The sequence below is a fragment of the Argiope bruennichi genome, chromosome X1, assembly GCF_947563725.1.
Source record: "Argiope bruennichi chromosome X1, qqArgBrue1.1, whole genome shotgun sequence".
NCBI lineage: Eukaryota > Metazoa > Arthropoda > Arachnida > Araneae > Araneidae > Argiope > Argiope bruennichi.
Window position 1 is genome coordinate 135,300,295 of NC_079162.1, and position 13,056 is coordinate 135,313,350.

Here is a 13,056-nt window from a genome sequence, read left to right on the forward strand (position 1 = left end):
ACAGTTCTCCTAATTTATAAGTTAAACCTTCTTTTTCTTCATACATTGAAAAAAAATTTCTTCAGCGTATTTTGTGGACTTGTGTGAGTTTTAATGAGTCTTTTTTAACCATTCATAATCAACGACCTTCTTGCCTATAACTGCCAATATTCATGAGCAATTTTTTTGGTACACTGAATATCTTCATAAACTGAAAAACTGCCCAATGAAATGCTGTTTGGGAACTCTATTTCAGAGCAAAAATCATTAAAGATATCAGTGACGTTCTGGACGCTTCGGTTGCCTTGTAGTAAGGTCTCGACTGCAGGACAGGTGGATTCGAGATTAAATTCCACCAAAGAATTTTCGTGTAAGCAGGTCTGCTGCAAGCCTAATTCGTCAGGACCAAATTTCCTCGCGCTGAAGTGGTACAGCAGTTTTGGAAGTTGGGTGCCAATTCAGGTATCGTCCTTGGCATCTAGCCACAGTTCAGAATTATGAGGTCCATCCCAAATAACCATAATAATTGCTATAAAACGGGACTCTAATGAAACACTTGGCATCTTGGTTCATTACAAATAGGGAACTTTTTAACAACTTTTGATAATTAAGCTTCTTGCATGTTACCTTTATAATATTTATGATATTTTCAAAAAATCCAAAGGTTTTTCAATAAATGTTTTCTTTTGCCTGTTGATAGATGCTTTAGCTATTGTCTGTTGCTGGACGTCTCCCATGCATAAATGTTTGATGGTTAAACGGTAATGAAAAAAGGCTTTAATGACTCCAGATTGCTTACTTTTATCAGGATTGCTATAAATTAAAATCCAATAGCAGCTTCGTAATTTGTAGAGTAAATCTGCTAACTAACTGTTTATTGATGAAATCTGTTAACTCGGCTTCTAGATGACATAGTTTTTATTGATTTTCGAAAGGAAATTCACATGAAATCAAAATGAAATTTACAATTGGAACAAATAATGAAAAAATGAAGATATGACCAATTAATATCCAGAAAATAAGAAAATTGGTTCAAAAATCTATAGTTGCGCACAAACAACATCATAAAAATATTATTTCTAAGAAAAATTATAACAAATAAGGTAAAAACAATTTTAGAGCGACTTTCGGTTGTAGACTGAGACATCCAATTAACTTAACAGCAGACAACAAGTTTCAATTAGCTACATTTCGACTACTAGATGACATAAAAAGAAAAGAGTAACAGTTTCAGAAAGAAAAATGCTTGCATCAAAAGATTTTTCAAAAAAAAAATGGGAGGTGGGGGCTTTGTAGTCAAAAAATGCCATTTTCATTGTAGGCAGTCACTTTATGGAAGATTGAAACAATTCATAAGACAAAAAGCAGTCGCTTTTATATTAGAAAAACAACAACAAATTCGCTCAAAATGTTAACACTGTATATGAAGAAAGGGTGAAGGCGATTATATTATATACCGTAACATTTAGTTCCACGCGCTTTTCATTTGAGTGTGGAATCATCCATTTAAAGTGAAAAGATTACTGGGGTACTTTTGAAACTAATTTAATATAAACATCTTATATCTGCAAGAATTTAGTTTCTATCTTGAATGACTTCAATTGATAAAAGCTATTGGCTGGAAAAATATGCAATGCTATTTCAAACTGGAATAGAGCTATCTTTTTTATAATGTTGCTAGAAGTAAATGACTCAATTTGATAGAATTCAGAGACACTAGATTAAGATGCACATTTTGGAACCATACAAGAATTTAGTTCCGGCGTCCTGGCCGAAGGGTAGCGCATCTTCCTTGGGATCTGAGCATCCCGGGTTCGCTCTTTGCCCTGTGTTCTATCTAGGTGTGTGAAAGAACCTCTTCCTCCCGTGTAAAAAAGGTTTGTGCAAGGATTGTGTGAGTGTTATCTTCATATAAGCAAGAAGCCACACCACAGCCCTCGAGTGCTCAGGGCCCTTACCCTCAGAAGCTTCTGCACCCCTCTTTCCGTTATAATGCGGACACGACATCATCATCACAAGAATTAAGTAGCTGCTCAGGTAATTTGCTTTCAAATGGGGAGCGTAATAGTATCTGGTTACAGAAATTTTGTCTTGAAATTATAATAGCTTTGGATCTCGTTTTCAAACAGGAAAAGAACTCGTTAAAATTTCCTCTTCTCAACCTATTTACTTTATTTTGAAAAATATCAGTAATTTTAGGATATAATGAGTCAAATAAGTTTTCGAAATTTCCATTTTAAAGTTGTAGTTTCGTTAATGTTTTTAAAAAATATATTCAACTTAATTTCCCAAAATGTATACTGTATCATTTTTTTTTTTAATTTACAAGCAATAAGATTTCGCTTTACAGGAAATTTTCTTTTCACTTTTTTGTTTATGAATCATACAAAGAGAAAATATTGTAATCGTGAAAAAATTGGTTCTTGAAATTCTAAAGAAATTTTCCATATTTTAGATCTTTATGAATCCCAAATTATATTTTTATTACATATATATCTACGCCTATTCGATAACTCAAAAACACAAAAATCTAGAGAGATGAAATTTCGTATGTAATTATTTGTAGAAGTTGTTAAAAACTGAAGACATGTTTCGAATTTTGTATTAAATCCCTCAACGGGAAAGTTATCGAGAAACCTGCAGAGTTATTTAAACTCAGTGTTACAAGAACTTACTTTCCAACAAGATGCAGGCTTTGATGTTGCTATTCATGTAGATTTCAAGCCATCAAACTTGAATTATGTGCTTTATCTGGTATTCTTTGAGTATTCTACCAGGAAAGTTATTTATATTTACATGTAAGATTACCCCTAAAAGTTTCCGGTGGACCATTCTGTTTATATGTGATATTAACCCGTTGTTATCAGCTTTTTAGGCAAAATATCAATACTAAATCCAACTGTTACTGCATTGTGAGACTTATTTCGCTCTACCAGTTCACGAGGAAGGTTTTATAAAATCACGCAAAACAACAAAAATGCTTGAAAAGCATTTACCTCCCTCTATTGAATACTTTTTTTCAAGAATTTTATATCTCTGAAGAAACTTGTTTGAATAGTGAATCAATTTTTCATTCGTTTCATGAATTATAGATTATGATTAGTTGAGATTAGAAGACTTATTAGCTTTCATTACAAATCTCCTCACAGAAAGCAATAAAACAAGTCATAAAAATTATTATAAAATATTTTGTAGATGCAAATATTAAAATAATTATGACAATTAATTTATTTGTTGTTGATATCAATACTTGAATGCAAAAGACCATCTTTTAATCATAAAAAATAATTGGAAAATAATTAAATCTGATTAATTTAAATTTAGTAGAAGAAGCCTTTTAAAAATATGTCTCACGTATAGGATGATCCAAATAAAATAGGATATGCTTAAGCATTTCGAATGTCAAAACTACAGGATGGATCGCAACAAAATTTTCTTGAAATTCTAAAGAAATTTTCCATATTTTAGATCTTTATGAATCCCAAATTATATTTTTATTACATATATATCTACGCCTATTCGATAACTCAAAAACACAAAAATCTAGAGAGATGAAATTTCGTATGTAATTATTTGTAAAAGTTGTTAAAAACTGAAGACATGTTTCGAATTTTGTATTAAATCCCTCAACGGGAAAGTTATCGAGAAACCTGCAGAGTTATTTAAACTCAGTGTTACAAGAACTTACTTTCCAACAAGATGCAGGCTTTGATGTTGCTATTCATGTAGATTTCAAGCCATCAAACTTGAATTATGTGCTTTATCTGGTATTCTTTGAGTATTCTACCAGGAAAGTTATTTATATTTACATGTAAGATTACCCCTAAAAGTTTCCGGTGGACCATTCTGTTTATATGTGATATTAACCCGTTGTTATCAGCTTTTTAGGCAAAATATCAATACTAAATCCAACTGTTACTGCATTGTGAGACTTATTTCGCTCTACCAGTTCACGAGGAAGGTTTTATAAAATCACGCAAAACAACAAAAATGCTTGAAAAGCATTTACCTCCCTCTATTGAATACTTTTTTTCAAGAATTTTATATCTCTGAAGAAACTTGTTTGAATAGTGAATCAATTTTTCATTCGTTTCATGAATTATAGATTATGATTAGTTGAGATTAGAAGACTTATTAGCTTTCATTACAAATCTCCTCACAGAAAGCAATAAAACAAGTCATAAAAATTATTATAAAATATTTTGTAGATGCAAATATTAAAATAATTATGACAATTAATTTATTTGTTGTTGATATCAATACTTGAATGCAAAAGACCATCTTTTAATCATAAAAAATAATTGGAAAATAATTAAATCTGATTAATTTAAATTTAGTAGAAGAAGCCTTTTAAAAATATGTCTCACGTATAGGATGATCCAAATAAAATAGGATATGCTTAAGCATTTCGAATGTCAAAACTACAGGATGGATCGCAACAAAATTTTTACACATACGCTCATGAGAATGCGTTTATGATTTCAAAAAAAAAAAAAATGATTTATTTGTTGACTGATAGGGAGAAAATGATACTGCAGTGTTAGTATTCTGCATAAAATTGAAAGAAGTTCTTCTCGTGTTTAACGTGAGAGAAGTTTTCGTTGCTATAGTGACTTGGATGCTAACATAAGCATCCAGCGTACTCGTCAAACTCTTGTATCTAAGAGCTTATGATGTTTCTGACGCCCTGAAGACATTTCAACTGGTAAAATGCTTGCTTCTCTTGCTTACAAAAACTTTGACAAAAGGTTCTGCGTTTTAAAAATACTCGAATCTCTGCCCTGAAGCTTAGACAGAGCACAAAACCAACTGATAGCTGAAGAAATTTCGACTGCAATAGCTGAACAAGCAAAAACACATGCACATGATAATAATAGTGTGTGCACTTTAATAACTTCCCATTTTCTCTTAAATGAAAAGTTTTTCATGTATTTTTTCAAGAATAAACAACAATGCATTCCCCTCAATTGGCCAAAACGGGAAAGTTTGTTTTTTTTCTTCTGAAGTCGCAATTATCATACTCGGCACAGTACGTGTATAACATTTCACTCTGATCCTACCTGTAGTTTGAAAACCGGATGAACATAAACACGTTTTGTTTCATTTGGATTCCCCTTTAGATTAAGACTCCTTTCCACTCCTGACCTTACATTTCAGTTGTGACGTCGTCTATAAAAAATATTCAAGATCCTAAGCTGAGAAAAAATATTATTTAAAGATAAACAAAAAGAACTTTGTAGAATATATTTTTGTAAAGTTTCTTTAAAATAAGATAATTTTTTAGGATTATTTTTCCTTAATCAATGAAAAAGGCGAAGAAATCCTTATTCAAAAATTGCTTAAAGCAACTTCATTTTAGAACGGGACCCATTGTTTAAGATATGTATGCATCTGAAATATATTGATGCGTGTATATATAGCATTTATCGATTCATAATTTTTCATTTATTCAGAAGCTTCTCAAAATAAATATCGCAATTTCTAACGATATTATTAAGTAGACTTCAGAGGTTTGAATGAATTAACCTACAATTTAGAATTGAAATAAATTCAGAGAGTCTCACTATAAATGCTTTCATTGAGAAAGGGTTCTAAAAGAAATAGTTTAGAGCTACTTTCTCTCCTTTTCAAAGCGTTATATCCAACGTATTTTTATTATTGAAGATTGGTATTTATATTTCTATGCAATCTAAAGTTACTTAAACCTTCTAAAGCAATGGTGAAGGATCTGTTAAGAAAATGTGAAAATGTTTCAGTTCCGTTTAGTTACGAGTTCAAGCGAAACACTGACGTAAAGATAACTGTTAGAACAGAGAAAGTGGTTGATCCAACAAAAATAATAACAAAGAAATAACAATCGCTTCCATTCATTAACTTACATATTTTTAGCAGTTCATTTGGACCGAGATATTATTACCTAAACTGTTATTCTAAATCACTGTTTGTCTATCTTATTTAATAACCAAATATTAATATATTTAATTTCTTCAGGAGTCATGTGAAATATTTGGTTTGCAAATAAAAGTAGAAATACCTTATTAGCTTTGAAAATGCCAAAATGAACTCATTTTCAAGCACATAGAAAACGTTTGAATTTGTCAGTGAAAAGTTTTTGATATAGTTAGGTCTTTTTGTTACTCCCGATTGCTCCCTGAAAACATTAGAAACTTAATTCTTTTTTCACATTATTTTAATAAAAATAGATTTTGTACAATCTGCAGTGATTCAAAAGCCTTTCCAGTGGAAGGTGAAAGGTTAATCATGACTCAAACTGTATATGGCTCATCAAAACGTTAGCATATTTTCTCCAAATACGAAACCGAAGAGTACCAGAGTGAATATTGGCTATTCGGTGAATTCAGGGGACGAAAAAGCATACATCATATAACTTTTAATTCCCGGTCTTTATAAGTGAAAAGCAAAACTTCATCTTCCTTTCTCGAAGATTTACAGCACTGTCATTGAGACTCTCCCTTTTTCAGAGAAGATTAAGTACCAAAACCTATAATGAGAATTATTAAATAATTTTTCATTTAATTCCCCAATGGGAAAACAGAGGCTGCAGATTCATTAACTCTAATCGCAATGTATCACGAATCAGCCCTTTCATCATTACCTCTGAATATATATATATAATGTTAGATAAACGATTTTATACTTTAAAGTCTTAAGAGAATTTGCAGTCGTTTAAAAATAGCCATAACTCTATTTACTGAAAAATAAGATTGATTAAAAGGATATTTGAATGGAGTTCCCGGTATTGCTTTAGCATTCCAAGCTATGACTATTAGAGAGAAATGCGACGCAGCCTCGCCGCCCAAAATATGAAGCAAAAAGAGAGAAAAGAAAAGCAAAGAAAAAGTGTTCTTAATTTGTTGGAGTGATATATATATATAATATATACCGGCTATCTCTTTACCATTGGGAAAGGATTTTATGACATCTTTGTATGAAGCACCTTTTAATAATATATAAGACAATAAAATATTCAAATAAAACTAAGTTATCAAAATAAGTAGAGTCATTTGAAGAATATTTAATGAAATTAGTACAACAAACACAAAATTGAAGAATGTAACAAATGTATATACTATCACAGTTTTCGTGATTGTCATAATTTAAGAAGTCTTAGTTTAGAATTAATGTTATCATCAGATGTACCATTACTTTAGCCCATAGCAGAAGAAAAAAAAAGATGATAGCTGTTCGATAGCAAAAACCTGATCTCATTTAGTCCAAAAGTGATGAAGTACATCTTTGTTCCTTTAGCGGAGCTGATAAGACAAGCTCAAATTTGAGATGATAAATTTATAATCTTACAGTAAAAGGACAACAGTTTTAAGTGGAATACTTAGATGAATGATCTCACTGCAATTTGTATCAGAAGAGTCACAAATAAATGTTATATAGTTAGAGTATTTTTCTTTATAAGGAAACACAACATTAAGATATATGCTGTAAAAGAACATAATTATAATAAATATAAAAAATATTTTTATTTTTATATTCTATTTTTATAATAAATAAATACTTAATTTTTATGCAAAAAATAAAAGATTTGATCAGTTCTTTATATAAACTGCTTAATATATACTTTTTTTATTTTATAATGCATCGCATATTGTAATTTATGAAATAAGCTTATATTTTTTTTCTTTTGAAGGATATCGAGTAACAAATTCTGTAAAAATTTATCATATGATTGAAAAAGAATTTCAGGGAGGCATCGATTTAATTGTGGTAAAAGTATAAGCTATGCGGAGAAGATTTTCAAAAGAAAAAAACTCTTCAAGAAAAAAAGACTTCAAAAGAAAAGAACTCGGATTAATTCAATTATTTCCATATTAAATAAAATACCAAGTGATTAGCTTCGATTTATAATCTCATTCTTCTTTCAGAAGGATTATGCATTATTATTTCCTAGAAGAGATTAATTATCATATTGTATGAATAATATTATTTATATAGTATTTTTTTTAAATTTCTAAAACTCTAAGAAATGGAATGCAAAATGGTGTGGAAATGATATTTTTACAAATAAAAAAAAACGCACAGCCTAAAAAAATCGTCTAATCACCATTAGAGCTTATCGTGATTAGACCATTAAACCATCACATATAGTACTGAAAAAGAGTTGAATATCGTCAGAGAAGAACAGTTTCAGAATTCATATTTTTAAATGGCACAAATCTTTTTTTATTGCTTTGAAAATTAGTATCTATTGCGTTTAATAAGCCAATCTTCTCTTTTGAGAGCCATTTTAATGTCCCTCCACTGAGAGTCAGAACTCATGAGACCTCCGTTTATCTTTTTTTTTTTCTCCAGGTCTCAAAATAACTTTTTCAGCCCTCTTCTCTACTACTTAGTTTCAGAAGGGGAACTATATTTGGCAAGTTAGTGCCGTTCAAAATTCGGTCACCTTATTGCAACATTTATTTAGATACTTTTATCAAAATCATTGATGAAAATTCAGTTATATATAGTGGTGAAAAATGAGTTCATAGAAAATTTTGTTCTTTAAAAGCTTTGTTTGACGCACATGTTATTTTTACCAGGTTTGTAATAGATAAAAGGACACTATATGATTTTTTGTATATTTTATTAAACGATACGTAGGGAGAATATGAAGGCATATTGCTTGTATAAATTTAAAAAAAGATCAGAACAGTTATTTAGAAATTGCAATTCAGAGAAGAATTCCGGAAAGTCTGATAAAAGAAGTACGAATTCTTTAAAACTCATAATTAAGCAAATATTAAAAAAGCTGCGATAGAATGTCATGCTTGTTTTCACCTTTATGGGAAAGATTTCATAATGGAATACATGTTTCGCGCAAAAATAAGAATTTTGTAAAGGAATTGTAATTTCTATAAAAAAATATTTTTGACTTTTTTTATTTTCAGAATATAAATAAATTTATTTAAAATCAGCAGAATTAAGGCTTTAAACAGAAGGACCTATGATTTGAAATAAAAATTACAAAAATGAATTCTGGGATTTGACATGCTAATAGTTTTTACATCCAAATTATACATCGTCTTTAAATTTTGAGTGAAAACATCAAGCAATTCCCACAAAAACTTTATTCCAGATAGCGTTAAATATTTTTATGCAAAATATCACTGTTTTACGATTGATATTTCTGATTAGTTAAAAACTAACCGCAAACTGAAAAAATGTTTGACCAGCTGAAATAATTGATTTTTACAGTGTTTATTCATTAGAAATATTTTTTCAATCTCGAAAATGAATCATGTTTTCAGATGAATCCGAAATTCACATATTGTTCTTATCTTTCTGTTGATTTTAATAATTAAAAAAAAAGATTTATATCAGCATTGAGCTTGAAGTCACTACATTTCGGAAGAATGAAAGAAATTGAATTGAATAGGATGTTTTTTAGATATTAGTTAAGTAAAATATATTTCGAAGCAAAATCTTCTTAGAGTCGGTATAGAAAAAAAACCGTCAATAACCTAAGGATATTTTTTACATCAACTTTCTTTACATCAAAAATGAAACAACAAATTTTTCTTGTGGCATAAATTGAAACTTATGCAAAACACAAGACAGTTGTTCTCTCCTCGAAAACCATCCGCTTCTCCCCTCTTTTTAATAAAGAACAGCAGCTCTGGAAAGGTACTCGTTGATGTTCAAAATAAGAGTCAATGGCGCCTCGGCGCAGATCGTATTTTAGGCCAACCCTAAATCTTCACTCCAAAGCCAAAAAGTAGGGAGTTGGTGAAATTTTTTGTTAACTTTTTATTGGAGGGATAGAACAAAGTGACTGCTATTTCTACTGTCTAACTGCTGGTTTATATAGAAAAACAACATCCGGCGTATCTTGCCAAACAATAGGAAGGTTATAAAAGCCCTTGGAAAAGAAAAATATGGACAGAAGACTCTCAATGTGGGCCGATGTGAGTTCAGTTGCTATCAGTGGGATTAAAGAGAAGGATTCCACTTCCCTAAAAAATGGGTTTGTTCCATCGGCGGTAGGTGTCATTTATTTTTAAAATAGATTAAAAAAGGGGATTTATATACGTAAAAAATTTAGTTTGATTGTTTGTATTGATATTATATCTCTTGAAAGTGATATTGCTCAAAATTCACTTTTTATTTTTTAAAGATTCAGCTGCATTTCCATTTATCTTCCAATAAGATAAGATTCTTTGATTCTATTTTTGTTTAGTATTCTAAATTGATTGCTAAGTAATTAGTTAAAAATAGCATTGAGTAGAACTGATTGTGGCGATCAAAGGAGAAAATCAATATTTGATATTACAGAAATTGAAAACACTCATGAATCAACAATTAATTTTTAATCTAAAATACAAGTTTATACATTACATACCATTACAAATTAAAACTTTCTAGCAATTAAAATGCAGTTTAATAATGGATATATAGTTTTTAAAGTAAACAGCGTTAACTTTTAACATGAATAACAAGATAAAATTTTTAAAAAAAATAAAATATCATTTAATAATTATTTAGAAATTTCTTTTTGCATATTTTGTACTTTTTTGTGTGTCACACTTAATAAGTGACGTAGGCAATTATTCTACCTAAATTTTCATTCTTAAATCAAAATGTTTCCTGAAGATTATGATATTTTGATTTTTTTTTAGAATTCAATCAAGTTTTACAGAACTGAATCCTTTTATAGGTTATTAATTAGTATTTTGATTATATGCAGTGTTATTTATTTTAATTTCATTTGTTAGTTTAAGAAAACATAAAATGGAATAATTTTCATAATTTTAGTTAATAGCATTTCCATTAGAACACATATAATGATTTACTTTTAATTGCCTATACTTTTTTTATCTCTAACAAGCAGAACGTAATTTACTTCAATTACATCTATAAATGCTAAAAAATATTCACTCAAAGTGCAATATCTGGTTGAAGAAAACATTGAAAATGTAATTTAGATGCAAAATCTCGATGTTTTTGCTAACGCGGGCTTTTCTCAAGGAAAAACGTATTTATTAAAACTAATACGATTGAGTTTGATCAATTTGATGAGATATTGTTATTAACGAAAGATTTTGATCAAACATTGCGTAACCAGCACTGAAAAAAATATTGGATGGATTGTATATGTTCTCCTTCATGTAACGACAGAAATAAACAAATGGAATCGTATTACAAAGGATAAGAATATGCATTCCAATTACTACTAATCTGAAAGGAAATAAAACATTTGAAGAATTAAACAAAGCAGAAGTATCAGTAATATTAAAAAATATAGATGTAGTGCCACATAGATAAAAACAAAAATAGCAATCAGAAAATAAAATAAAAGACGTTCTCGCATTTATGGAGGATGAAATCAAAATTGGTAGCATAAACTAACATGCATTAACATTGTTTTTCTATTCAAATTTAAAAAGGGAAATTTGTATGCATTGTTTAATCTGCATTCAATCTTGCAGAGAGATATTAGTACTGATATATCCGCATCGAATAGAAATTATGCCTTATCACTGCCGAGTAAGGTAATAAATCTAAATATATATCTATGACATTATCCTGAATGGCAGAAATTTACAAAGTGCATAAAATTTTAATAATAAAAGTAGAAAAGCTCTGTCTTCAAAGCAAGAACAAAGAACAAAATAAAATAAGCAGTATAAAAGGAATAAAAAAAAAATTGAGAGAAAACTGAATTGCCTGTTTCGTATACCAAGAAGTAACAATGCTTATAGTTTAAACATTAACAAATGTCCGAATGAATGACCAGAAATTCCGTTAAAACTCCTAGAAATGATACGTAAATTTTGGATGCTTCAAGCTTATTTTTTGTCTTAATGTATTCCAAACATGTCGCAACTATGTTATTGAACACTGTAGCACGCATATGCTATACAATATTGTATGATATAAAATTGTATAAGATAGAATCAAATTATATCATTCATGTATTGTATCATAAAAATTCTTCCATCCTTTACAACAGACTTCAATAATCACAATATCATGCTTCACGAGAATGCTTATAAACTCTCTGTCATACATGAATTGCCGAATATGAATGAATGTGTTTTGTATAATCGGCTTTTTTTCTTAATATTTAAAATAATTAAAATTTATGTTTTAAATATATTACAAATTTCATGACCATTTAAAAGAGAATAAGCATTCATTTCGAAAGCTATGTACTCTTCTGAAAAATGTCTTGTCTACTTGAGATTTTATTAGGATGATAACAAGTTTTTATGAAAACTGCATAGCTTCACAATAAATGAAGAAACTTTCCCCGTTGTTTAGAATTTATAAAATTCTAAAAATGTTTGGTGTGAATTTTTAAAACATTTATTAAGAATTTCATAAGCTTTAAACAATGCGAAAAGGCCCAATATTTATTTGCGAAGATATGTACGTTAGCTAAGTAAAAGAAATATATTTCAGAAGACAACAGGACATAAGTGAGCAGTTTTAAGGAGATTCATCAACAGATCCTAATCAGATATATTTAATGATCAGATAGTACATTAACTAAAGTAGTTGTTCAAATGAACCCCTTCGACATCTCCAATCTTTTCTCTATAATTGAGAATCTATGTCATCGAGTTCATCTGTTGAGATTTGAGGAACGGGCTTTTGACAAGGCGTGTATTGATAAAATCAACTCACCCTTTAGTGATAGTCAAAACTAACTGAATAAATACATTGGTCACCAATCAATTTAATATTATGTGATAGTTTGGAAGATAAATGTTTCTATCTCAATTAAAACAACACCCTTCTGTCCAAATTGCATTTCTGAGAGAAATCGGGTTTGATTTTACATAAGATAGGGTCCAATTGCAAGATTTAGACTTCAATCATGTAACTGTACACTGTATGGGGGCCGATTATTACGTTGAAATATTCTCTACACCATTGGTTTTAGAATGTTGAGTTCTGTACTAGCATTAGTACACTAACGCGAGGAAAAATAAGGCAAGATATCGATTTCTACATCACATCTATAACGATTCATCGTCCCCGTTACTCTCCAGGAAAGTAAGGATCCTGTAATTTGTAATCGCTAAACCGTTCTTTAAACAAATACACTTCCTCGAAGAA

General features: G+C 29.6%; 1 protein-coding gene across 2 annotated transcripts in view; it reads left to right on the forward strand.

Moving 5' to 3' along the window:
• Positions 1-13,056, forward strand: part of LOC129958171 (F-box/LRR-repeat protein 12-like) — a 115,100-nt gene that overhangs the window by 38,237 nt on the left and 63,807 nt on the right. The window contains exon 1 of one of the 2 annotated variants that reach the window (XM_056070415.1): positions 9,773-9,974. The exons of the other annotated variant lie outside the window; for it this stretch is intronic. Within the exon in view, the coding sequence (XP_055926390.1) occupies positions 9,870-9,974 (105 nt within the window). The 5' untranslated portion in view covers positions 9,773-9,869. Of the gene's footprint in view, positions 1-9,772; positions 9,975-13,056 lie in introns of those variants that run through there. 2 annotated transcript variants of the gene reach the window in all.